The sequence below is a fragment of the Silene latifolia genome, chromosome Y (assembly GCF_048544455.1).
Source record: "Silene latifolia isolate original U9 population chromosome Y, ASM4854445v1, whole genome shotgun sequence".
Classification (NCBI taxonomy): domain Eukaryota; kingdom Viridiplantae; phylum Streptophyta; class Magnoliopsida; order Caryophyllales; family Caryophyllaceae; genus Silene; species Silene latifolia.
Window position 1 is genome coordinate 103,625,992 of NC_133538.1, and position 27,104 is coordinate 103,653,095.

A 27,104-nucleotide genomic window follows, 5' to 3' on the forward strand; every position below is an offset into this window, starting at 1 on the left:
ATAACAATAAGTAACATAATAAACGAAAACGAATTGAAATTATGCTATGATAATACCGAATTCAACCAAAGGAAAATTGAGAAATGGCGATTAAAAGTACTTCCGATCCAAAAGCTAAAGCAACAGTCTCCGTTCTATGTCTGGGATGTGATAATTAGGTCTCTAGTATTCCTTGCCTCTTTATAAGAAAAATAGCAAGGAAAAACAAGCGTTGTAAAATAACAACACAGTCGAAATAAAGCCCATCAGCGCGTGGCCTCTCAATCGAACTCCACAGTTGCTCGATCGAGAGCTTCCCTTAAGTATCTCCCTCGATCGAGAACAGGACATCTCGATCGAGGCCTTCACAATTCGATCGAGCACAGGACAGCTCGATCGAAGGCTTGTGTTCTTCTGTGTTCTCGATCGACAGCCAAATGTGGTCGATCGAGATCTTCAGTCACTTCTCAGCCTCCGTAGTAGTTCTGACTTGCTTAAATTGGTTAACTTTCGTCTTCACGCTTCCCCATGCATGATTCCTTCGTCCTCTTTCCCGTCCATCTTCCAGAGATGCTATCTTGAGGCCACTAAAGGTTGGTTTCCGCTACCAATCTGCAAAATAGCAATAAAAGCACAAAGTAGCCTATTCGGGGTATAAAGTGACATAATATCACTCAAATACATAGAAATGCGTGCCAAAAGAGACCGTAAAAGTCTATATAATATGCACCCATCAAACTTCCCCAAACCAAACCTTTGCTTGTCCTCAAGCAAACTAATGCAACTAGCTAGGATAAAATGGATAGGAGTAGAACATAGACAAACTGAAGACCGTCGGCTCAAACCGTTTAATGCATAAGAATCAACTACTAGTAGCTCGACATCAAGGCAAACGAATTTATGCATATTTCAAAGAGACGTTGAACTTTCGACCTTGCAAGACTTTTTAAAAATGGACTCTCACGGGTCGCTCAATCACACAAATAAGCATAAGGTGATATATAAAATAAGATAGAAGGAATAAAGAACACTCACCTAACTGCGACCTATAAGAACACGCATGCAATCTAGCGTGAATAAAGTCTCTACAACCATACATATGCATTCCAACCAACTGATGACCAAGACACGTGCCGAGGACTTACATATGGGTAAGTGAGGTAATAGGTAAGAAGGGGCTAAAATGAATTTGGGTAAGTGGGGTTAAAAGCCAGGCTAGCAACAACGGATCCAAATTATGCAACTTCCCTACTTCAAACTCCATACAAATCGATACGAAACAGTGCAAATTGGATGCACACAACTCACTAATCACCATAAAATTATCAACTCCCCATAAGGTATAGATTAAAAATGGGAGTATAAATCACAACGTACAGTCTTTCATTTTCCGCATATGATTTTTTTCTATTTTTTTTTCTTTTTCATTTTTCTTTTCGGATATTCCTTTTCTTTTTTTTTCTCTTTTGTTTTTTTTCTTCATTTTTCTTCACTTCTTTTTCAATATTTCTCCTTCATTTCCTTCACCCGTCCATCTCATGAAAAGATATAATAACCAGCTGCAAATCAACACATTCCCAACATTGCTACCATTACTAGCTCGGCTAGGGTAGGAAAGATATGGATTGTAGCTAAATAGGGACAAAATGGGCAATTTGGCTATGTGGAGCTTATGGGTAAAATGAAATAAAGGGGTTGCCTCTCCAAACATGTGTCACCAACCACAGACCCGAATGCATACAGGTACTAAGTAGACTAAACTCATGCTTATGCAATTTGATGTTACATGCCTTATAAGGAGTAACTACTCACCTCCTACATGAACTGGTCATGGATGACACCAGTTATAAAGCTCTAAACCTCAGAAAGATATTGTAGTTTGCCAAAATTTTAAGTCAAGTCTACTTGTTCAACGAATTTTGAAACGAAATTCGAGAAATTGCAAAGGTTGTTGCTAAAAGATGTGAAATAATGCAAGGCTCAAGCAAAAGAAACAATTATCAGCAATGAAATACTCCAATCCGACTCAATCTGATATGCAAAATAAACATGATGTTTTTCTTAAATTTTGAAATTTTTATGAGATTTTTGATTTTTTTATGAAATAAAATACAATGCAAACGTAAGTAAATGTGGTAACAAAATGCGACAAAAACAACATGCAGACACAAAATGGATGCAAACCCTCCCCAAACCAAACTGTACAATGTCCCCATTGTACAAAGTAAAGGGAAAGAGATGCAAACGAAAGAGAGGGAGAGTCGAAAACTTACAAAAGCGTGCAGACCATGGACCTCCCCAAACCGAACCAGATAGAGAGGTTAGTAGGGCTCTCGATCGACAAAGGAGTAGGTCGATCGAGATGAACACGGTACTCGATCGAGACAGGTAAGACTCGATCGAGGCTTTTAACGGAGCAGAAATTCGATCGAGCAAGTAGGATCTCGATCGAGAGCTTTGAAGGTGAAAGATCACTCGATCGAGCAGGAAGGCTACTCGATCGAGGGCCGTTGCATCAGTAAGCAACAAGACGGTACACTGTCTTTGTACCAAAACGCAAGAATACTTATTAAAATTGTTCAAACGCACGCCAAAAAAATAAAGAAAGTTAAAAGTTCGAAAAACCAAAAACAACAATTTACAATCGGGTTGCCTCCCGATAAGCGCAGGTTTATAAGGTCCCGCACGACCTATAAGCGTCAAACATCACTCTCTGTCATCGCGTCGAAAAAGAGAACTTCGACGCGTCCAATCACAGCATCAGCCCCATAATAATGCTTCACAAGATGACCATTAACTTTGAAACGAATCCCCTCGGAGTCCTCTAACTCAACTGATCCAAATTTGGTGACGCCGGGTCACCGTGTACGACCACTCCACCTGGACTTCACTTACCAGAAATAGTCTCAACCAGGCATTAAACAGTAACACCTTTTGCCCAACATGGAACTCACGAGGTACAATCCTCTTATCGTGCCAATGCTTAGTCTTCTCCTTATAGATTCGGGAGCTATCATAAGCGTTCACCGAAACTCCTCCAAATAAGCATCTAGCCGCAATAAACGCTTCTCACCACACAAGTCAAGATCATAATTAAGCTGGCGGATAGCCCACCAAGCTTTATGTTCTAGCTCAACAGGAAGATGACAAGACTTTCCATACACTAAACGATACGGTGAAGCACCGATTGGTGTCTTGAAAGCCATCCTATAAGCCCACAACGTGTCCTCTAGTTTAGCACTCCAGTCCTTCCATGATTTAGACACTACTTTACTCAATATCTCTTTTAGTTCCCTATTAGAGACTTCGACCTGTCCGCTAGTCTGAGGGTGATACCCCAAACCCCTACGGTGTTTGACACCATATTTAGACAAAGAAGCAAACGATCAACTGTTGTTCTCTAAAATGCATACCCCTATCGCTAATGACGACCCTAGGGACACCAAAACGGGGAAAAATAATCTTACGAAACAGCTTAATCACGGTCCGGGCATCACAATTGGGAGTGGCAATTGCCTCCACCCACTTGGACACATAGTCTACAGCTACCAGAATATACCTGTTACCTTGGCTAGACGGAAATGGCCCTTGATAATCAATGCCCCATACATCGAAAATCTTAACCTCTAGGATGCCGTTCTGAGGCATCTCATGTCTCTTGGAAATGTTTCCCGTTCTCTGACAAGCATCACAACTAGCAACAAAAGTTTTAGTGTCAGCGAAAAGAGTTGGCCAATAAAAACCTGACTGCAATACCTTAGCCATGGTACGTGATGGACCGTGGTGTCCTCCACAAGGAGCCGAATGGCAGCCTTCTAGGATAGCTTTGGTCTCCCACTGCGGAATACACCGTCTGTAGAGTCCGTCTGCACACTCCTTAAATAAATAAGGGTCATCCCAGAAATATTGTCGTGCATCGTGTAAGAACCTCTTGCGCTGCTGATGAGATAAATCTGGTGGCAGTGCCTGACTGACAGCAAAATTAGCATAGTCTGCAAACCAAGGTTCAGCACCATCCTTAGAATTCACAGAGGTCACAGAAAAAACATCAACAGAAAATAAAGAGTCGTCAGCGAAAGAATCATTAATAGGAAGGGAATCCTCCCCATTCTGTTGTGTCAGACGCGACAGATGGTCGGCTGCGACGTTTTCTACTCCCTTCTCATCCTTAATCTCCAAGTCAAACTCCTGTAAAAGGAGTATCCATCTCAGCAATCTGGGCTTAGCTTCCTTCTTGTTCAGAAGGTGTTCCAGCGCTGCATGATCTGTAAAAATAATAACTTTAGAACCCAACAAATACGATCTAAACTTATCTAACGCATAAACAACAGCTAAAAGCTCCTTCTCTGTGGTAGCATATTTCACTTGAGCCTCATCCAGAGTTCGGCTCGCATAATAAATCGCACTCAGCGCTTTGTCTTTCCGTTGGCCTAGCAGCGCTCCTAGTGCATAATCACTGGCATCACACATAATCTCGAAAGGCAGCTTCCAATCCGGAGGCTGGATAATGGGTGCAGAGACCAAAGCCTGCTTCAAAGTGTTAAAAGCAGAAAGACATTCATCATTAAAATCAAAAGGAGCATCCTTTAGAAGCAATTGTGTAAGCGGTCGAGCAATCTTTGAGAAGTCCTTGATAAACCGACGATAAAAGCTAGCGTGACCAAGGAAACTTCTCACCCCCTTGACATTAACTGGAGGGGGTAATTGCTCGATTACTTGCACCTTTGCTCTGTCTACCTCAATACCCCTGTTGGAGACTAAGTGCCCAAGGACAACGCCTTCATTTACCATAAAATGGCACTTCTCCCAGTTTAACACTAGATTAACCTCAATACATCGCTGCAAGACTTCATCAAGGTTAGCTAAACAATTATCGAGTTCATTCCCATAGACACTGAAGTCGTCCATAAAGACTTCCATGATAAACTCGATATACTCAGAAAAGATCCCCATCATACACCTCCGAAAGGTGGCAGGGGCATTACACAAACCAAAAGGCATTCTGCGATAAGCAAAGACACCCTTCGGACAAGTAAAAGTAGTCTTTTCCTGATCATCTGGATGAATAGGGATCTGAAAGAACCCTGAGTACCCATCCAGATAACAGAAAAACTCATGGGAGGCCAATCTCTCTATCATCTGATCAATGAAAGAAAGGGGGAAATGATCTTTCTTGGTGGCGGCATTTAATTGCCGATAATCTATACACATCCGCCACCCGGTCACTAGTCTAGTAGGCATTAGCTCATTATTTTCATTTCGGACAACTGTAGTACCACCTTTCTTAGGTACCACCTGAACGGGACTTACCCATTTAGAATTCCCAACTGAATAAACAATACCTGCGTCGAGTAGTTTCATAACCTCAGCCGTCACAACCTCCTCCATCTTTGGATTCAGCTTTCGCTGACCCTACCTGCAAGGTTTGTGATCATCCTCTAGCTCAATCCTATGCATGCAGACATCAGGGCTGATGCCCTTAAGGTCATCCAACGAATATCCCATCGCCTTCCTATTTCTCTTAAGAATAGTCAATAAAGCAGTTAATTGTCCGTCGTTGAGCTTAGCACTCACAATCACTGGAAACTGCTCAGTATCATCAAGAAAGGCATACTTAAGGTGAGAGGGAAGAGCTTTACGCTCGGGGACCTTTACCTCGACTGAGCACAAAGTGTGTGCCAAGTTCTCTACCTGTTCCAGCTGAACGTCAGACAGCTCTATCTCATCTGTAGTAATCCTAAGCAACTGCTCGACATCGTCCTCGTCATCTGAAAAATCTGCACACTCATATAGAAACATCAAAGACTCCTGCGGATCCTTAACTAAGGAATCCGACCAAAATTCGTAAGCAGACTCATCAATAATGTCAACAGAGTAACAAGTATCCTCTATCATCGGTCTAGACAAGGTCTCGGCCAGACTAAACTTAATCACATCATCCCCTACCTCTAGGGTCAACCGCCCGAGTTTGACATCAATAATAGCTCCAGCTGTACACAAAAACGGTCTACCCAAAATAATCTGGGTACGGGTATCCTCAGCAATATCTAAAACAATAAAGTCCACTGGGATAAAGAATTTGCCTACCTTGACAGGCACATCCTCTAAGATACCTAAGGGCCGTCTAACAGATCTGTCGGCCATCTGTAGGGTGATATTGGTCATTTTTAGGTGACCCAATTTAAGCTTAGCAAAGATAGAATAGGGCATGACACTGACACTGGCTCCAAGGTCACACAACGCCCTATTTATCACCACATATCCTATAACACAAGAAATAGAGAAACTACCCGGGTCCTTCAGTTTAGGGGGAGACTTTCCCGAAATTAGACTACTAGACTCTTCCATGAAGGCGACAGTAGCTGTTTCACCAAATTCCCTCTTACGCGTAATAATATCTTTCATAAATTTTGCGTAAGGAGGTATTTGGGTAATTAACTCAGCAAAAGGAATGGTTACCAGAATGTTTCTTACCATATCTGCGAATTTGCTGAATTGTCTCTCCGTCTTTGTGTCGCGTAATCGACTCGGGTAAGGGACCTTAACCATAGGAAGTGGGTCCTCTTCTTTCTCTTTACCTTTATCGGTTCTTGACACCCTCGCAGCACAGGAGGGTACCCCACTACGGTCAGCATTGGAATGCGTGTCCGCAGGCTCAGCTTCTCTCGATTGAGGCTCAGAAGTGCTCGATCGAGAGCTTTTCTTGCTAACCTCTCTCGATCGAGAGGTTTCATCGTGCAGATTACTCGATCGAGAAGTACCGTCTCTCGATCGAGGGGTTTCTTCCTCAGCATTGGTCGATCGAGAGGTAAGTTCACTCGATCGACCACCCTTCATCAATTCTTCGTCATTTTGCTGAGCAGTGGTCCCTGCCTCGGCGTTTGAACTTTCTGGAGTATGTTCTGGTCCGTCATAAGTGCGACCACTCCTCAAACTTATTGCATTTACCGGGTCTTCCTCTAAGCACATTGACTCACACTTTTCGAGCAGTTTACGGAAGACATCCGCACCAGATTCCTGCTCAAGATGTTGCGTGTGAATGGCGGCCTTTAGGTTGTACTCGACCGATCATTGTCGATAAAGCTCGAGGGAAGAGCCTCCTTGCCTAATCATCCGATAGGCTAGAACGCTCTCGGACGTAGCCATGCATGAAAAGGGATTGTGTCCCCATTCGCCACATCTTCCACAAAATACCTCCATGGCTGAACTATAACTTGTAAGCACAAAAACACTCGGGCCAAGAATGAGAACTGTCCCAAGGAATAAATTCCCTGAGACAAAAGACAAACAAAGGAACTATAAAATTGCACCGTCTCCCCGGCAACGGCGCCAAAATTTGATACCGTCGTTTTAGTATCAAAAATAATATCTATAAAACCAAATTACTAAAAGGTAGTAATAAGGGCCGATCCGCAGGGAGGCAAGATATCTGTTTTAACGGTTCATTTATTCGGTCACAAGTGGGGGTTTTATATAATTGGTTTTCTAAACTACGAGTTCGAGAGAGTAAGAGAAAAGCAAGGGAAGAGGGATAGCTAAGACAGTCGGTTCACCATGATTAATCAGTTTAGCAATCTAGGTCTAAGGTCAAGCAAATAGATTTAAGGGGTAACGAACGTCACCTTTCGGTCCTTAATTCGCCCTAAAACACAAATAGCTTAGCTTTCGCCCTCACTACCGTGCCCTAATGTATCGCTACGAGCCTCACCCTATCCAGTCTTTCGATATAGGACGAGGTTTACTAGGGTTTATAATCTAATTGCGTCGACTCAATTAAACTATAGCAATTAAATGTAGCGACAACAACATAAATCATACGAGCATTATCATAATAAATTGATTACTAATCTAACAAAATCATGGATCCCCTATTGTCTTAGCAAGAGAATTAGCAATGCATAATTAAAGAATAAAGCATAAAAGAAGGGGAAGAAAATACCGAAATGAATTAAGAATAGAATAGAGTTTCAAGATCCGGAATAAGAAAGGGTCGAAACTGGAGAAGAGCTCCAGTCGTGTTTGTGTATCTCATGTGTTTGGCGTGCAAGCCTATTTATAACAAAATAATGACTTGCTAAACCTAAATAACAAAACAGGCCAAGCCCGTCAAATATTGTTGCTCGATCGAGCAAATGGGCTCTCGATCGAATAGAAATAGTTCTTGATCGAGCACTTCTCAGCGCGTAATTCCTGCTTCGCGCACCGAACTTCAAACAGCTGCCATTTCTTTGTTACATGTCGGAAACAAGCGATTTTTGCGGCGTTGGAAAGCTAAGAGGATAAGCTTTCATATCCAACTAAAATCACCTAATTATCTTTTGTATAACTCGATATATAGCTCTTTGAATTAAGCACTCGTAATTTGGAGTTCTTGTTTTGCTCGCCTAGCTTCATTACTTCCGCGCGCATCTCAAATCAATAGTTCCCAAGCTTCAATTCAACTCATCTCCTAAATGCATGCCTAGGGACATGTTTTAGGCTTGATTTACTCCTTTCTGGCTCATACCTGCAAATATGACAAGAGAGCCCAAAGTAGACTATTCGGGGCATATTCGTAGCAAATTACTACTAAAATAGCATAGAAATGTGTGCATAAATGGCCTATAAAGACTATGTAAAATGCACACATCACTGGCACAGTAGCATAACAAAGGGATCCAAAAACTCTTGAGTTCATCATAGCTGGGCATCTCACCAAACAAGACCTCATGTGGTGTTTTCCACTTCAGTAAAGCCATGGGCATCTTGTTGATTAGATATGTGGCAGTGAGCAAACAATCTCCCCAAAACTTGATGGGCAAATTAGACTATATTTTCAAAGCTCTAGTTGTGTCTAACAAATGCCTATGTTTACGTTCCACCCTACCATTTTGTTGGGGGACACCAGCAATGCTATTTTGGTGCAGTATCCCTCTCTCAGTGAACATCTTGCTGCAGGGCCCTTGAATGAACTCTGTCCCATTATCAGTTCTAATGATCTTTACCTTACCACTAAATTGGGTATCTATGTAAACTAGGAAAGCTTTGATGAGAAAGGGTACTTGATGTTTAGATTGGATCAGGTAGGTCCAAGTTGTTCTAGTGTGATCATCTAAAATGGTCAAAATAGACTTTGCCCCTGTGAGTGTGGGAATTCTATATGGTCCCCATACATCCATGTGGAGCAATTCAAAAGAATGGGAAGCATGAGAAAAACTTCTATGAAAAGGTAAAGCGTGATGTTTAGGAAGAATGCAAACTTGACAGTCAAAACTCTTGTGATTACATGATTGAAAATCTGGTACATGTTTCAACTTGTTAATAGAGGTATGTCCTAGTCTCTTATGCAAAGGAAAAACATCAGTATTCTGATTACAGTTGTTAGACTGAACACATTTATTTAGACCTAAACTTAGGCTAGAATGGACTTTAGTGCTCCTGTTAAACACCAAGTCTTCGGTAATCCTGTATAAGCCAACTTGTTTTCTGCCTTTGGCTAACACTTTTCTACTTGAACAGTCCTGGAACCAACATTCATCAGGGAAAAAATGAACTGTCATATTATTGTGTTTTAACAATGTCCCTACTGACAACAGGTTTTGCTTAAAACTAGGCATAATAAACACATTATGCAAGGTGATATGCTCAGTAAGATGCATGATGCCAATTTGATGTACTAACTTAGTAGTACCATCTGGTAAATAGATCAGAATGGGTTTATCTAAGTCACAAATGTCATCTAGTAATGCTGAATTAGCAGTCATATGGTCAGATGCACCTGTGTCAATAATCCAACTAGAAGCATGCATGAAATTAGACACATCATAAGCATGAGAAGCCTCAGAAATACCTGAGAAGCCCATGGAATGTGTGTTATTAGCAGTCCCTGCAGAAGTACTAGCACCTGAATTGCTGTGACACCCTCATTTATTGCGGAAAATTAAACACATAATTCTAGATAAAAAGTGCATGGATATGTTTGTAATAGGTTCATTTGGGTAAAAACCTGTAATTTTAAAAAAACCTGAACCTGTTATAAAAATATCCAAATGGGAAGGTGTCAAACATGCAAGGTCCAAAATAAATCTCACAAATAAAACATCGCTAAAGTCGCGAAACAAAGTTATACAACCCAAATACGAAAAAGGGAGACATATATCCCTAAAAAGTATATGACATAAAAAATGTTCAAGGGTCAATAAAATAAAGCCAATCTAGGTCCCAAGGTTACTTTGCTCGCTAGCTCGTCCATGTACCCCATATATGCATCACCTACCTGTCAATCGCATTTTATACAAATACGAAAGCCACAGTCAGTGGGGAGTAACTCCGAGTTCTCCCAAATACGAAATGTCATAATTAATATAACATGTAAACATAAGAATATGAATATGAATAACACATAGCCTTAGCATATAGATGCTAGACAATCGTGCTTATCATGTGAACAACAATATAATAACACATAGTCCTAGCATGTGAATATTAGACCGACTCATACTACTCTATCAACCATAGCCGGCTTGCATCTCACCTTCTATGATTCATAGAATCATCAAACAAGAAAGGACAATATATCTAGAGACAGTCATAAGTTCCTAGTACCGTCAATAGTCACTCTGTAACTCGAGTCTATACCACAAGGTAAGGTAAACACCCTAGTCCTAAACCTGCGCAGACCTAGCGACATGCGGAAAACTACCGCATTCAAGACCCATGATAACACCACATGAGTACTCCTAAGGAGTCCACCAAAGGGTTGGCTAGTACTTAAGCTGACCACATACTTCTAAGAGTACGTCAGGAGGTCATACCCTAACTTGGATATAAACCCACCAAGCTAAGACACAAAGGCTATAAAGCGATGAACATATACTCGTCAAAGACTATAATGGCCTATCTATGACGAAGGCCGAAATACTCACCTAGGACCTAGTCCCAACTTGAATACTTTAGCCCACGCCACACAAGACAAGTAGGACACCCAATTAACCATAAGAGGGGCAAAGAGTCCAAACTTGCACACACAAATGATCATACACACCCTAGCATATGAAAGGCTACGCAAGAGCATATTCAGCTGACAATCCAACAATATCTCCAATATCAATAATAATCCAAATTCCAGCTAACCAACAGTACCATAATCCATGAGAACAAGCTAAAATGGCAAAGAGGCAACAAGACTCAAGCATAAGGCATCCAAAGCATCCAACAACCAATATGTGAAAAGACAATCATACTCAAAGACAAATCCTCGACCCTAGTCCCGCGACGGGTCATCGGTCAAATCGAGGCTGACCGGTTTAAACCTAGTTTGACCAAACTCGTTCGGTCAATCTGGCCCAGCTCAGAGTCTTGGCCTACTTTGGCCCAAATCACAAAACTCCTCACAATATCATTCTCATGCCATTTCCAATTTCTATCATGTGAAAAACTATCAACATAAGGAAATATATTCCAATTTACAAAATAGCCAATTCAATTAAATTCTCGCATAATAAAATAGCATAAATAACCGTCTCACACAAGGGTAAACTTTTCTATAAATTTTTAATCGATAAAACGACGCCATTTACTCATACGGACTCCGAATTGAGTGATTTAAGTGGCTAAACCACCTAATTTTTCGATGCCGTTCAATCTGTCATATTTTTGGAAACATTGGAAACCGTCTCGGTCCGGTACTAACGCGTTCCAGCCAAAACACGGACTTGTCACAACACATAATTCCTCATCCAAATTTGTTCTAAACAATAATATACAAATGGGTAACATAAATTAAACATAAGCATACTCATCTTACTCCATTCATTCATTTATCAACAAGATCGTCTCAAACAACAACAAACAACAAATACAACTACTAATTTGACATTAATTCGTCGAGTGACTCGGAATAGTTACCTTAAGCTAGAAAAAGAGAACAATAACACTTGAGAAAGAGCCCTAGAAACCGAAATCACTCATCATCTTCTACAATATATGAGTCACCTAACTCATCTTCAAATTCTTCACCTATAAGAACAACAAAAAACACAATTATTAAGCTTAAATTCGAAACCCTAAATGATGAGCCTTAAAACAAAATTGGGGGAAATGAAAATAAAGCTTACTAGTAGATGAGGATTGAAGAGAGGATTCCAAATATATAATTTTTATGAGATTTGGTGGAGAAATGAATGATTTATGGTGGATTTAGGGATTGTAAGGAGGATTTTTGAGATAAATTTGGTGTTTGATGAAAGGAAGAGAGAGAGTGAATTATGGAGGAAATGAGAATTGAAAGAGGGGAAAATGGATGGTAGGTGGCCAGCCAAAAGGCATGGGGAGATGGGTCATTTGTTTACGTTTTGGGGTTTGTTTCGACAGTAATTAGAAATATTCGTCGAACGCGATTTCCGAGAATATTAAAGTTCTTAAACACGATTTTACTAAAAGATTAAGTACTCGTATGCCCAATATCCAAACTCGTTTTCCCAACGACCGTAAGAAATGGGAAAATCCCAATTTTACGAATTTTATCCGAAATCTATTTTATCAAAGGAAAAGGTTTAAATATAGTTTAAATCACTTTTAAACATTTCTAAACTATCAAAAATAATTACATTTCTTCAAAATAAAATAAGATTATATTTTATCAAATAAATTTTATTTCAAATAAATTAATATTAAATTAAAATAGATTAAAATATTACTTTTAAAATATAATAAAGGTCTTCAAATTTACGGGGTGTTACAATTGCCATTGGGAGGAAATTTCTTAGAGATATTCCTGAGAACCCTCTCTGTGATAGTATCCACAAGACCAGAAACAAGATCTCCATCCTGGTCAAGACAGTCTTCTTCTTGCAGAGGTGTCATAGCAGTCTCATAGTAATCATCATCATCATAAGAGGCAGTATCAGCATTGTTAGCCCTTGTTTTGAAGCCACCACGACCTCTGCCCTGATTGGAATGGCCACCCTTGTTAGCCTTGGCCTGAGCAGCTTTGTACTTCTTGAACTGATAACAATGCTGCTGAATGTGACCAAGAATGTTGCAGAAAGTGCAAGCTGATAACAGTCGTCCACAAGATGACCCTTCTTCTTGCAGTGAGTATAGACTTTCTTAGCTTTCTCATCCAGATCCTCAACCCTAGGTTTCTTGTGAGAAGAATTAGAGTAATCATCCTCATGCTTAGCACTAGTATAAGCACTGGATTCAGGCAAGGCTTCAACAGAATCAACTATCTGTTTCTGCTTCTCAACTTTCTGCAAGAGACCTAGAACTTTGTTGAGAGTAGGCATGAAATCCATGGTGAGAACATGTGACCTAACATTGTCATAAGTGTTGTTGAGGCCCATCAAGAGTTGAATTAGCTTCTCTTGAGTCTCACGATCAAGGAGTCTCTTCAGGAGATGACAAGAACAAGCATCGAAGGCACCACAAGTGCACATAGGAATGGGGTCAAGATCATCACTCTCTTCCCAAGTGCGTTTCAGGCTCCAATAGTAATCAATCAAAGGTAGATTGTCTTGAGAAATGGCATTAAGATCCTTCTTAAGCTGATATAATTCCATACCATTGACCTGACCATATCTCTCAACAAGCTCACCCCACAGTTCTTTAGAATTAGTAACATACATCATATTTTCCTTGATTTTTTTGTGAAGAGAGTTAAGAATCCATTTGAGGACAAGCAAATCACAACGACGCCATTTTCTGTATGTTTTGTCCGTGGGAGGTGGCTGTGGACAAGTACCAGTGACAAAACCTTCTTTGTTTTTGGATGCTAAAGCCATTAAAACATCCTTTTTCTAAAGAGGAAAACCAGTTCCGTCAAACGGCAAATCAACAAGGCGTTGATTATGATTATCAGAAGAAGACACATAGAGAGGATCATCATATGCGTCATAAGAATCAGCAGAATCATCATGTGGTGAATCAGGCATGATGAAGATCAACAATTACCAAGAATTTTGTAATGGAGAAAAAAAACGCCTAATTTTTAGGATTTTTGTGATATTTGTGAGAAAGATAACAAGAACAAACTGAATTATGAAGAAAATTCAGAGAAAAAAGAAGAAATTCGTAACAAAAAACAGAGAATCATGATCATGATTGAAAATATCAGCTGGATAATCAGAATATTATGAAATTAACATCAATTAGAATGAAAATCACAGTAATAGTGATGCGGAAGCAAAGAACAATCAGACGATTGATTATACGGAATTGAAAAATGATTAAGAACGCAATTGAAATAGCAATTGCGAAGAAATGCGAAGAAATGACTTGCGATTGTGAATAGTGGAAATCGAAGGTTTAGAAACATAGAATCACAACCTGTAGCTCGAGATACCATGTGAAGAAGATGAACTTCTTGATCACCATTGATGCAAACCTAGAAATATCTAGAGAGTAATACACCAAGAGTAAATAGAATATGGTGGTTATTATTCAGTTATGTTAAATTACATTATGAGTTTGGTTGAGTATATATACACAATTCTGTTATTACTCTAACTACTTCACTAACTATAGTTAAGCAATACTAACTAGGTTAGTGTAACTAACTCCAGCTTGACTATCTCAAAAGAGACCTCGAGTTCATGAAGCCCTAATACTATCATAGAGAATCTTGTGTATAAACAATTTAAGATCGTGATTGTGAACCGTACAAATATTTGAGTATTTGACTTTGGCAATCTACCAGCATTTGTGTCCGTACTTTTTCTTGTGGCAAGTTTTATTACTGTCCGCTTGGACAAAGCCACGATGGTAACTAGTCTCTATTTAACTTTCAACATGACTGGCAGGAAGTCTTGGGCTTAATGCGAACATTATACGCTTTAGTCATATTAGAAGAAGGCGTGTCATTCCTCCGATACGGATACTTAACTGTTGAAAATGCCGCGATAGTGAGGCAAGAAGTGATTAAGCTTTGCAGTGAACTGCGCCCACATGCTCTGGCATTGGTCAGCTCTTTTGGCATTCCAGACGCTTTCCTGAGCCCCTTGGCATTTGATTGGGTTGATGCAAATGCGTGGTCCTCTGTTCAAAGCTAATGAAAGCTTGGTACAAATGTGTGACACTATCATTTGTTGTATTTTATGTTGTTTGCTGCCTAATACGTAGCTCTTACACGAATGTACTCTCAATCTCATTTATATTGTCCCGGTCTCTCTTTAATACTATACTAAACTTCGACCTTCAAATTTTTCTTCACTGTACAATTATTACAACTTATTGATAGGCAGTCTATTGAATTGTTAAGACAGTTGTAGGAGAATGATCCTTATGTTCTTTATGCTGGTGAGGGTAATGTGAGCGGGGTGCTTGATAGAGACTTACGGATTCAGGAAGCTATCAGTGACAGGGTGGAAGGGGATGAACAATGGGCGCGTTGGGATGATGAACTAAGGGGTGTTAATCAGTTTTTTGATCCCCCTGATGGTGGGATACCCATAAGGTACCATTACCCTGATGGGCCTGTCCATCAAATAGTGGAAGGAACAAATTTAAATGAACAACATCAAAATGCTGAAGCTGCTCCAGGGGCAATGAACCTAAATGAGGTTATTATTATCAGTGACTCTGATTCTGATATGTCAGAGGCTCCTAGTAATGTTTGGATTGAGGATGCTGAAGCTGAGGACGAGTTTTATGAGGAATCATTTGAGGACAGTTTTACTGATGCTGCCATAGTCATCACATCTTCAGAGGAGGCTGGGAATGAAGCAGTTGTGGCTCCAGATATCGTGGTTGTGGGGGGTACAAGTGCAACTGTTGAACTGACTGAGAAGGAGTTGGAGGGGATTGGGGAGCATGGGTTTGAGGAGGTGCCTCCCATTTCCCTGAAATATGTGGGTATTGAGAGAAAGGACAAAGAGATGCAAGCTGAGTCTTCTACTCTGCAGCCTCTGGAAATGGTATTTCAGAATGCTAGGAAAATGGCTGGGATTGCTCTAGAGATGGGTGAAGGAAGCAAGCAAGGAATTGATAAGCTGTTTGACATCCCTGCTGTTGGCAATAAAGCTAGACTTCTTGCTGAGGTTTCTTCTGGTAATATCTCGGATGGTTTCATGGGGTTGGCTGATGCGTAACATATCTCTGAGCTGCAATTGACTCATAAGGAAGAGGTAAGGATGGCCAGGAAAAGGAAATGCAGTACTGATGTGGTGGAGTATATCGTGCCTGAGCAGGCCAAAGAACTCTGGAAAATGCTAAGGAATATTTGAGGCAGCTAGCAAAGAGGAGCTGTGCAGGGGAGGGTATCTTGTCTGGAAGAAAGGAAGGTCAGCGATATGGTTTCAGGGTGAGTGTCCCGGACATTGTTATGATTGATTTAAGTGACTCGTCTTCTTCCTCCGTTAATGGAGGTGCTGCTGGTACTGAGGTTTCTGAGTTTAATGGCTTTGCGGAGGTTGGGCCGTCACAACCTCCTTTGTCACCATGATGGGCTTGGTATGGAATTGTAGGGGTCTCAATAACACGCTCGCCCCTACAATTCCAAAGATAAGAGCGTTATTAGATAGTACGTATTATGATTTCCTTTTCCTAATAGAGACCAAATGTAATGCAAATAAAGTTTTCCCTATGTTTAGATCTTTAGGTTTTGTGAAGTCTTTTGGGGTGGATGCAGTAGGGGCATCTGGTGGTTTGTGGATGGGATGGAAAAAAGAGGCGAAAATGACTCTTGTTAGGGCTTGTAAGAAAATTATGGTGCTTTTGGTAAGGAAGTATGATGGTCTCTTTTGGTATCTTGTGCTTTTTTTACGGTGCCCCAGAGTTAAATTTACGTTCTGCTGTTTTGAGTGAATTGGACGAATGGATTGAGACTTGTACATACCCATATCTTATTATTGGTGATATCAATCAGGTGGACTGTTTTTTGGATAAATGGAGTTGCAGTCAAAATCCCATTAAGGGAGCAAATGAGTTTATCAACTGGAAACTTAGGAACGAATTAATTGATATTCCTTTCAAGGGACCGAGATACACTTGGTGCAACAATCGAAAGGGAGATAAGAGAGTTTTTGAGAGGCTTGATAAAGCTTTGGCCTCAAAGGATTGGCTTATTTATTTTCCCAATACGGGTATTAAACACTATCCGGTTCAAATCTCGGATTATGCCCCGATTGAGCTTGATTTAAATCTTACAGGGTGTGGGGGGAAAAGACCATATAAAATGGATGCTTGGGTGTTAGATCATGAGGAGTGTATGCAGGGGATTCGGGTTGCCTGGAATCTTACGGTGGTTGGCTCTCCGGCGTATCAAGTAGCTCGAAAACTTGCTCGGGTGAAAAGTTTGGCAAAGAAGTGGGCTTTGGATAAAAAGAGTGAGTGGAGGAAGGTTTGGGATGACTTAGACAGAAATTTGGAAGACGGTTTAAATGTTGATGTCATGGGTGGCGGAGATGAGTTGTACCTAAAGACAAATGAGGAGGTTAAGGCTTTTGCGAGGGCAAATGCAATTTTTTGGAAACAACGTGAAAAGATGCGGTGGATGGTGGATGGAGATACATGTACAAAGTTCTTCTTCAATTGGGTTAAGGGGTGGAAAGGAAGGAATTATATTCATGGCATAAGAGGGGATGATGGGGCATGGATTTATGATCACAACCTTGTCGTCTCTGCGTTCTAACAGAATTTTAAGGCCTTATATGCTGCTTGTGATGACAATTAGGGGGGAGTGGAGATCTGCGGCCTCCTTTGATAGGATTCTCTCTTCGGTAAGAAGGAAAGTTTCGAATGATGATGCGGATTACCTTCTGAGGCCTTTTACGGCCAAGGAAGTACGGGGTGCAGTCTTTCAGATGGGTGCTTTTAAATCGCCGGGCCCAGATGGTATTCCTGCGTGCTTCTTTCAGAAATGTTGGCCTTTGGTGAAAAAGGAGGTAACTAAGGCTGTGCTCTCTATCTTGAATTCAGGCCGGGTCTTAAGAGAGCTCAATCGAACGTTTATCACTCTTATCCCAAAAACTGATAACCCAGAGGGGGTCTCGGATTATAGGCCTATAAGCCTGTGTAATTTTTTCATGCGCATCGTGTCTAAATGTATTACGAATAGAGTGGCTAGGGTTATGGGGGCGCTGGTGAGTGATGTACAAAATGCTTTCATTCCTGGGCGTCATATTAGTGATAATATTCTTCTTGCTCATGAGACTATTCATCGTATCTTGAGTCACAAAAAAGGAAAGCATCGACGGTGTGCTTTTAAGGCAGATATGAGTAAGGCTTATGATAGAATCAAGTGGGATTTTTTGGAGGCGGTTCTTCTCCGGTTTGGGTTTCCACAAAGATTAGTACTGCTTATTATGAATTGCGTAACCACGGTGTCGTACGAAGTTTTGCTTAATGGTTCTCCACTACCTCGCTTTCAACCGCGATGTGGTTTGCGCCAGGGGGATCCCTTATCTCCCTTCCTTTTCATTCTTTGCATGGAGGTGCTTGGAGGGCAGGTTGAAAATGCAAAGGAGGTGGGTCTTCTGAAAGGGATCACTTTATGTCAACAGAAGAAACCAATCACTCACTTATTTTTTGCAGATGATTCGGTTTTTTTCTTTCAAGATAGCGGCCAAGCAGCAACCAATTTAAAACGGATCATGGATGATTATTGTGATGCATCATGTCAAAAATTGAATTTGGATAAATCTGGCATTCTCTTCAGTCCAAGTACAACTCTAGCAAAGGCTCAAGAGACCATGAGTGTGCTTCGAGTACGATCAACGAAGGGTATTGGAAAGTATTTGGGGATTCCGGCAGAACTTCAAGAGTCTAAGAAGGGGATCTTTGCTTCACTCATTGATTATGTCTCAAAACGCATCTCTTCATGGAACAGAATTTTCTTATCGCCTGCTGGTAGGCTTACCCTAATTTCTTCATTCCTCTCAAATCTATCTAATTACTTTCTATCGGTTTTCAAAATTCCGGTAAGTGTGTCATCAAAGCTCAATTCTCTGTTGGCACAATTTTGGTGGGCTGGGTGTAAACTGGGGAAGAAACTACATTGGTGCAGTAAGAATTTTCTAAGTCTTCCAAAGAGTTCAGGGGGCTTGGGCATACGGAATGTAGGATGCCTTAATAAGGCTCTGCTTGCCAAACATGGGTGGAGACTGGTCTCGGGGGATGATTCTTATTTCAGCAGGATTTTCCGACGGAAGATCTTTGGCACTAATACCTTTGTTGATGGAACTCGCCCTAAATAGGGATTTGGTTGCTCTTGGGGGGTAAAAAGTATTAGTTATGGTTTGGAGCTGATCATGGAAAATATTGGTTGGAAACCGGGTTTGGAATCTGGCCTTAATGTGTGGAATGCAAAGTGGATGAACGGGGTCACACCTGAACCGCAAGATCGCTTGCTGGACCCTGCCTTTATCTTTCTGGGGACTCTTCAAGTACGAGAGTTATGGAAGAGTGATTTAACTTGGAACGCCCCCCTAGTGCGTACACTCTTTAAAGAACAGGATGCGGAGCGGATTATTGCATCAACACTATGTATGTCGAGGAAGCAGGATGCAGTTTTTTGGCCGCTCACTAACGATGGAGTTTACTCGGTGAAAAGTGGGTACGGCATCGCATTCATGGAGTTTTTTGAGAAAAAAGGTACTATAAAAGATAAATCTAGGATTTCAATGACAGGGAGGGGTTTCTGTAAATCACGTCTATGGAGCTTACCTGGGCCGAACTTATGGAAAATTTTGATATGGAAGATCATTACTAACACTCTTCCAGTGGGTTTTGAGTTCCAGAAGCGATCAATTGAAGGAAACCATATATGTCGGATGTGTTTGGAGGACCAATCTTACAGTGAGACGATTGAGCATATTTTTAGGGACTGTGGTTTGTCTGTTAGGGTCTGGGCGGGGTCGCTCTTAGGAATTCGGGTTGAAGGAGTTACTATGGTACCACTTAGTGAAAGGATTATTAATTGGCTCCGGTATTTGGAGAAGATGGAGGATGGTGAAAGAAGGGTTCTTGTCTTCCTGGCAACGTTATGGGGTCTTTGGACTACTCGTAACAATGCGGTCTTCAAGGGGGATAGGGTTATTCCGAGCGTCCTTCTTGAGTCTATCGCAAACAATGTGGATATTTACTTACAAGCTATGCGGAAGAAGAAGGAACACAGTGAGAAGGTGCTAGGACAGGCGATGCCTTCAATAGGCGGCAATGAGACGAGGGCTATCAAGGACGGATTTCCTGTGTATATGGTCGGTGGGAGGGATCAGTGTAGGAGAATCAGGGTAAAGGTCGACGCTGGTTGGTCTAAGAACTTGGCCGCCGGGATTGGGTGGGTGGCTTATGACGGAGAGGGGATCATGTTTGAGCACGGAAGCAGGAAGATTACAGCAGAATCAGCGTTGCATGCGGAGGCTCTCGGCATCCTTGCGGTTATTCAGTGGGCTGCTGGGAAAGGCTTTCTACATCTGGAGGTGGTGTCAGATTGTTTACCATTACTATGTCAGATTGCAGGATATGCAGGAGTAAATCATGTTGTCAAAGGCATCCTGCAGGATCTCAAGGGTCTTTATGCTTGTTTTCATTGTTTAGGTTTTTCGTATATTGCAAGAAACCTTAATGCTGTAGCACATGGCCTTGCTTCTAGGGCCATGAGATTGTAATCTCTTCTTTTATAGTTGCCAAAAGAAAAAAAAAAAAAAAAACTTATTGATTGAAATTGTTTTTTTTAAAAAAAAAATCAAAATAATAAATTTAACATTGTAGGTTTATATATTTTGTAAAAAGAAGTCGAAAGGGGCAATATAAATGGTTTGAAACCTGGAAGTAATTTATGTTCATTGTAGAACTTTTATGTCTGGCACATTCGGTCATTTATGTTTAGCCTCGCATCAATGATGGTTAATGGGTAGTATAGTTCGAGGACCATGAAACACTTGTTGACTTGTTTTCGCTGATATATTGCATTTGTTTTTATTATTAAAAGGTATAAATGGATTAGTACGTGGAACTTGGAAGTAGGATATACTCTCTCCTATTCCCGATAACTGTCCCATTGTGGAAATGACACAAGAAAGTGGGTGAATTGACGGAAATGGACAATTAAAAGTACTAATAGGATGGGTTAAGGGTGGGTTGGGTTGTAAATAATGAAAAGTAACAAGGGTAGTATAGTCATTATGTAAGAAAAAACATTACAAAAAAATGGACAATGGGACAATTATGTAAATAGACGGAAATGGACAATGAGACGGGAATAGGAGGGAGTATGAATGAGTATGAATTTTATGTTGGGATTCTCTCCATTCTTTTAGGAAATGGAGAATCCATTTTATCACTCATATTGATCTCTATGATATTTTTCCGTTTGCCGAAGTTGTCTTAGTCTAGTTGTTAAGACGGAGGTATTGTGGACAATATGTCTCAACGAATCCCCATCCCTTCTATTGTAATGCGATTAAGTGCGCGCTTCGTTCTACCAAAAAAATGATATTTTTCCTTCTAACCTTCTATCTGTTGTTTGGTGTATAAATTTAGAAACCGTTGTATGTCATCAGAAATCAGAATGCGATCTAGACCTTTGAAAGAAGAGCAATTCTCCCTTATGACGGTCACAATTTGCGACGGGCAAATGTGACCACTTTTTGATAAAATGTAACCACTCAAGTACTGTTCATAAAATGTCACCTATAAAAAAATGGTCACATTTTCTCATAAAATGGTGACATTTGGCCCGTCGCAAATGTGAACAGTGTTTGTGACGGAATAGTACCCGTCACAAGAGAGAATTTGCGTTGAAAGAAATTGAAAGCCGCATTTTTTTATGAGATGGAAAGTATCTGCACTCGTAAATTTTATCCCTCGGTAGTTATTCTGACTTGTAACAAAAACTAGGGCAAAACGTTTTTACATAATAATGGTAGCTCCAATTTTTAATAAATAAATATCTAATTTTATCATGTCACCCTAGGAAGGGTACAATTTGGCGACGAAGTCGAACAATCTATATAACTACAGAGAAAAATACTTAAAATAGTTATAGTAGAAACTCATGAACATGCACCATCTTCTATAGAGTTTTTAACCGGTACGCTAAGGCTCTCCTTCCATGTGTGAGCACTGCCAAACAAAATTAATTGGACGCGAAGATGACACTTTTTCCCAACAAGTAATAAAGTCATGACAGAAATGTCACCGTCATTAAGAAAGCAGTATGCATATAAGAAAGAGCCGAGGCAATGTTGATAGTAATGCTCAAACGCTTGTTCCATTTCAGAGATTTTTGAAGTGTCGTATCATCACCATGTAAGTAACTAAGTTGTTTGAGTATAAAATCGATCTTGAGACTCCAACCATCAGCTTTGATTATACTCCGACATAAGTATTGATGAAGGTACAGCTCATAAACCAGTATTGGTATATAAGTTTCAGGCAACACTCATACACCTTAAACCATATTATCAGAATATATCAACATTTACATAGACACCTTGTTTTGGTATTTTTCTACCGAATTAGGTTAAGTGAGGTCAATGCGGTCTTATTCGTTGTATATTAGTGATATTGTTTATGTGAATGCTAAATATGGAAATTAAAGATGCTAGTATGGGGTGACGCAAGAGATTTGGTGACGCGGAAAACCCAATGTGGGAAACGACTGCGGGAAGGGATAGTACCCTTCCAATGATTGCACTAGCTTTTAATATGAGAATGGGTACAAGAGAGATGGCGCGATAATATAGCTAGCACGATGTATTGTATTTGTATGCCGATTCTTGAATGATCTTTCTTCTCCCTCTCTTTGGCTATTTATAGGGTAAAAACCCTAATCAAGTCCAATTCCTTGGACGGCAAGGAATCTTGTATCCAGGTCCTACTGGGCTTCTTTCCATAATCCGCTGCCTTGGACTCTACTCTCCCTGATCTCTCTAAAATCTCCCTGAGATCTTCCTGACTTCTTTTACTCGCGGGCCCTTTTTGGTTACTAGATTGCTCGGCCCAATTCATTAAATAAGTCTTGATGGACCTACTTCCCATTAGGCCAATATGCAGAATTTGGCCCAAACAGTTTGCCCCTAATTCCTTATGAGACACGCCTTGGGACGTCAAGTAATGAATTATTAATCTTCAAAACCCGCGCCGTCTTTTGCACAGCTTCCCAAACACTCATCATTGCCACTACTCCTCCTCCTCGTTTCTCGGACCCTATCTCTCCCTCTTCCTTTATAATCCCAACCACTCCACCTACTTTTTCTATTAACTCCAAAATTTAAAACCCTTACTCTCTTTTAAACCACTACTACAATTACTCTCAAAGAGGACGCCCTTTAGAGTACGGTTGGAGACGGAACCGTCTTATATCGACCATTAATTTTGGCGCCATTTATGAATACATACTTAGGACGGTTAATTGGAACATCCGTCATCGTTGTAAAAATAACAAGGACGGTTGGTCAATAAAACCGTCTTCTTAATAAAATACAAGACAGGTCATTAACTTGACCGTCTTCTTCCTCCGTCTTCTTACTTTTTAGTCGTGATTATCCAACTTCCCCACTAAGTTACTCAATCCTCATTCAAACACAGCTTTATACCCTAATAAACCATAAACCTCAATCATCGTCCGTCTTCATCATCATCGCCCTAACGCTACCTTATCACCGCCTGTTGTTCATCGTCCGTCTTCATCATCGATCATCGCCTTAACTGCCAACATCTCACCGCCAATCACCGCCTGTCGTTCATCTCCTTACCGAGGTGTGTCAATTGTCATATTTTTCATCTGTTACCTGATAAATGGTTTATTTAGTACAAATTGGTTTCGTAAATACCAAAATTGAACAATGAAATCAATTCGTTTTGCTGAAATCAATTGATAATTTGTTTATTTATTTGCTGATTATTTGTTTATTTGCCGATTACCACTTGTCGTTTCTTTGCTGTTTGCTTAAATCAATTCGTTTGTTTGCAGCAAAATTGATTTCGTTTGATTGCTTAAATCAATTAGTTTGTTTGCTTAAATCAATTCGTTTATTTGCTGATAATTATTTCCTGATAGTTCGTTTATTTGCATAAATCAATTGAACAATAAAATCAATTTTGCTGCTCCATTATTTCCTGATAGTTCGTTTATTTACCCCCTCAATCTGCTTGTGCTTAACTGTAATTTGCTCCTCTGTGAAGCTCAAAATCTTGTGACTTTCTACAACTTCTGATTGGTCCTTTGTACAATCCTGTATAGCATTAGCTGTCGGTCAGTGCTGCTTTGACACAACAGTAATAGCCCACCCTTTTTTTGGTGGATATGTTAGTAACATTATAAAAACCATGCCAAAAGGCCTCATCACCAAGACACGAGACTCTTTCATTCTGTTTCATCAAAACGAAACCAGAACCACACACACATTTTTACATTGCAACTAATATAACCTTTGCTCTTGCTAACTAAATCAGACCTCTCGTGCTACACCAGTCATGGTCCCCTAAGTAGCTTTTCAGGAGTGATTTGTCCCCTAATTTGAACCTGAAGCTAGTCACAAAGAAGCGCATAACAAGTTTGAGTATAACAGCAATTCTGAAAAATATGTTGATGATTTTTATCTTAAGTACCACAAATATAGCAGGTCTTTTGAGTACTGATGCCCATCTTGATTAGTCTGTCCAAAGTCAGAAGTCTTTTATGATTGATGAGCCAAAGGGTAAATGAGTGTTTAGGAATAGAATTTTTTTCTTAAATGAAGTTGTAAACCAAAATATTTACAAAAATGGGGCTCATTCCAAACTATTTACACGGAATGGGTTCAACGTCACCACTTTATTTTTTTTACAGATTCTATAACTTCCCGCCATCTCAAACAACGAGTAGTTGTTTTTTTCTAATTTTCAGGAACTTCTAGCTCTTTCAAATCGCGTGAAGTTACTGTAGTAATTGCATTAACATTCTGCGTCGGTTCTCAGATTCTGTGCCCATTTACATCTCGCCATTTGATATAGCGAGTAGTTTGCTTTCCCATGACATCAATTTTTATGCCCAATTACAACCCTTGTTTGATTCACAGGTGTCCCTTGTACATTTGAAAAAGTATGGTGTTGCTTCTCAAATAAATCATCAACACAAATAGCTCAATCTTTCTTTTCCTCTAATTGCATTTTATCATCCTTTTCATCACTCTCTCTAATACGGCACCTCGATAATAAGACCTTCCTCATCTAGTTCGGACTCCACATCTGTCAGTTCTTCGTCTACTTCAGACTTTGTATCCATCAGTTCTTCGTCTACTCAGTTTGTGGTCACCATATGTTAATAAACCCAAATGGATTTCTGAAAAAACGAGGAATTTTCTGATGCGTTTCATCTCGTATTTCTTTCTCCCACTTCCCATAGGAAATTCCTACATAAGGCTTGAACCTATCCATGGGCTCGAGTCACCAAGAGGCGGGTTCGTGGAAACGGTGCTGAGCATTAGGTGTAGAATCCATTACGGCTTGGATTAAGCACACTGTAGTCTAGGTCTACAATGAAACAATTGAGCTTCTTCCTGTCATTGTTTTCTTTCAGGTTGTTAGGTGTAGCAAGTGCTGACATAATAGCCTTAAAATGTAAGAAGAATTTTATTAAAATAGTAATGAGTAATAGAAAATAACATTAGAAAAAACAATATTATTAAAAAGTAAGAAGAATTTTATTAGGGAAAGTGATGAACTCTATAAAGTAAATTATAAAGAGATAAGATACAAACTATATAACATAACAGCCTACAACGACTTAACTCATTCAGTAATCTGATTTCATGTTTCCATGTCCCTGTGTTCGTATCACTGATTCTGTGAAGTAGAGAATCAGTTAGTCTTTACACATCTGACTTTATCTATATGATTATATAGATAATTATGGCTCGTACTTGGATGTTTGATGCGAAAAGAGGTGACCCAGAATATGATGCCGGGCTAACTGGATTTTATTCCTTTGTTAGAGAGAATGTGACAAACACATCTATTATGGCGTGCCCTTGTGATATGTGTCTTAATATGAGTTATATGAGCTTGTCAGATGTAAAAATTCATTTACAAAAGAGAAATTTTAATCCAAAATATAGACGATGGACTTTTAACGGAGAATCTAGAATCATAAAAGGAGGAATTGGAGAAGGTATAAATCTCCAATTTAGTGAGATGGAGAAAGAAACATGTTTCAATCTAATTGAAAAGGATTCTAATTCACTGGAAGATCCGGATTTGGGTATGAATTCGGAGTCGATTGATGAGTCTGATGATAACTCTGAAAATATATGGGGAGATTTTTTTGGAGACAATGAGGAAGAACAGAACTCATCTATAAATGTTGATGAAGAAATTATAGATGATGATGAAGACCTTAATGAAAATGATTTGGAGGACATAAGTATTGTATTAGATAAGTTAAAAGATACTGAGATGCCGTTGTATAAGAGTTGCAAGAAATACACAAAATTGGCGTCAATTGTTAAGCTATATAATTTGAAAGCCAAAAATGGGTGGAGCGACAAGAGTTTTAATGACCTCCTAGAATTGGTGAAAGACATGCTTCCCGAAGATAATGTGCTTCCCAATCGCACCTATGAGGCAAAGAAGATACTTCGAGGAATTGGTATGAAATATGAAAAGATTCATGCATGTCCTATCGCAAAGAATATGAGACATGCACGCACTGTCCAGTTTGTAAAGAGTGGCGGTATAAAAAGAAGGAGGGGATACCAGCAAAAGTTTTGTGGTACTTTCCAATAATTCCAAGGTTGATACGCCTTTTTGCGAATAAGGAAGATGCGAAGCTATTGACATGGCATAAAACTGCCAAAGCTAATGATGGGAAGTTGAGACACCCGGCTGATGGGTTAGAGTGGAAGTACATTGATTCTAAGTACCCGGAGTTTGGCAAAGAACCGAGAAATCTTCGTCTTGCATTATCAACCGACGGGATGAATCCTTATGGAAATTTGAGTAGTCAAAGATAGTACTTGGCCGATTTTTAGCTATTTACAACTTACCTCCATTTTTATGCATGAAACGCAAATACTTGATGTTGTCCTTGTTGATATCTGGGCCTAAAGAACCTGGTAACGATATAGATGTTTATTTGGCTCCTCTTCTTGATGATTTGAAATTATTATGGGATAAAGGGATAGAAGTTTTTGACGCCTATCAGAATAGCGTATTCAATTTAAAAG

At 40.0% G+C, this 27,104-nt stretch overlaps 4 protein-coding genes across 4 annotated transcripts; 2 read left to right on the top strand and 2 right to left on the bottom strand.

Annotated features, from left to right (window-relative positions):
* Window positions 1–5,391: 5,391 nt before the first annotated feature.
* LOC141628649 (uncharacterized) lies at window positions 5,392–6,456 on the bottom strand. The gene is made up of 2 exons (XM_074441757.1): window positions 6,093–6,456; window positions 5,392–6,026 (listed from the first exon to the last, which is right to left on the bottom strand). Exons 1-2 carry the CDS (start codon window positions 6,454–6,456, stop codon window positions 5,392–5,394), a joined length of 999 nt encoding a protein of 332 aa, XP_074297858.1.
* A 2,330-nt stretch (window positions 6,457–8,786) lies between these two features.
* On the bottom strand, window positions 8,787–13,589 carry LOC141628650 (uncharacterized). The gene is made up of 3 exons (XM_074441758.1): window positions 13,065–13,589; window positions 12,699–12,978; window positions 8,787–9,808 (listed from the first exon to the last, which is right to left on the bottom strand). Exons 1-3 carry the CDS (start codon window positions 13,587–13,589, stop codon window positions 8,787–8,789), a joined length of 1,827 nt encoding a protein of 608 aa, XP_074297859.1.
* Window positions 13,590–19,205: 5,616 nt separating this feature from the next.
* LOC141628651 (uncharacterized) lies at window positions 19,206–20,564 on the top strand. The gene has a single exon (XM_074441759.1). It carries the CDS (start codon window positions 19,206–19,208, stop codon window positions 20,562–20,564), a length of 1,359 nt encoding a protein of 452 aa, XP_074297860.1.
* A 5,227-nt stretch (window positions 20,565–25,791) lies between these two features.
* Window positions 25,792–26,891, top strand: LOC141628652 (uncharacterized). The gene is made up of 2 exons (XM_074441760.1): window positions 25,792–26,594; window positions 26,672–26,891. The coding sequence occupies exons 1-2, from the start codon at window positions 25,792–25,794 to the stop codon at window positions 26,889–26,891; spliced, it is 1,023 nt and encodes a 340-aa protein (XP_074297861.1).
* The last annotated feature ends 213 nt before the right edge of the window (window positions 26,892–27,104 follow it).

Coding starts and splice junctions, on each gene's coding strand:
- LOC141628649 (XM_074441757.1), bottom strand. CDS start 6,456: ATGGTAAGAAACATTCTGGTAACCATTCCTTTTGCTGAGTTAATTACC. Junction 6,027..6,092: donor ATCTGTTAGACGGCCCTTAG/GTATCTTAGAGG, acceptor TTATTGTTTTAG/ATATTGCTGAGGATACCCGT.
- LOC141628650 (XM_074441758.1), bottom strand. CDS start 13,589: ATGATGTATGTTACTAATTCTAAAGAACTGTGGGGTGAGCTTGTTGAG. Junction 12,979..13,064: donor TGGATGAGAAAGCTAAGAAA/GTCTATACTCAC, acceptor GGTCACATTCAG/CAGCATTGTTATCAGTTCAA. Junction 9,809..12,698: donor ATTTCCTCCCAATGGCAATT/GTAACACCCCGT, acceptor TGGGCTTCTCAG/GTATTTCTGAGGCTTCTCAT.
- LOC141628651 (XM_074441759.1), top strand. CDS start 19,206: ATGGAAAATATTGGTTGGAAACCGGGTTTGGAATCTGGCCTTAATGTG.
- LOC141628652 (XM_074441760.1), top strand. CDS start 25,792: ATGGCTCGTACTTGGATGTTTGATGCGAAAAGAGGTGACCCAGAATAT. Junction 26,595..26,671: donor AGACATGCACGCACTGTCCA/GTTTGTAAAGAG, acceptor AATAATTCCAAG/GTTGATACGCCTTTTTGCGA.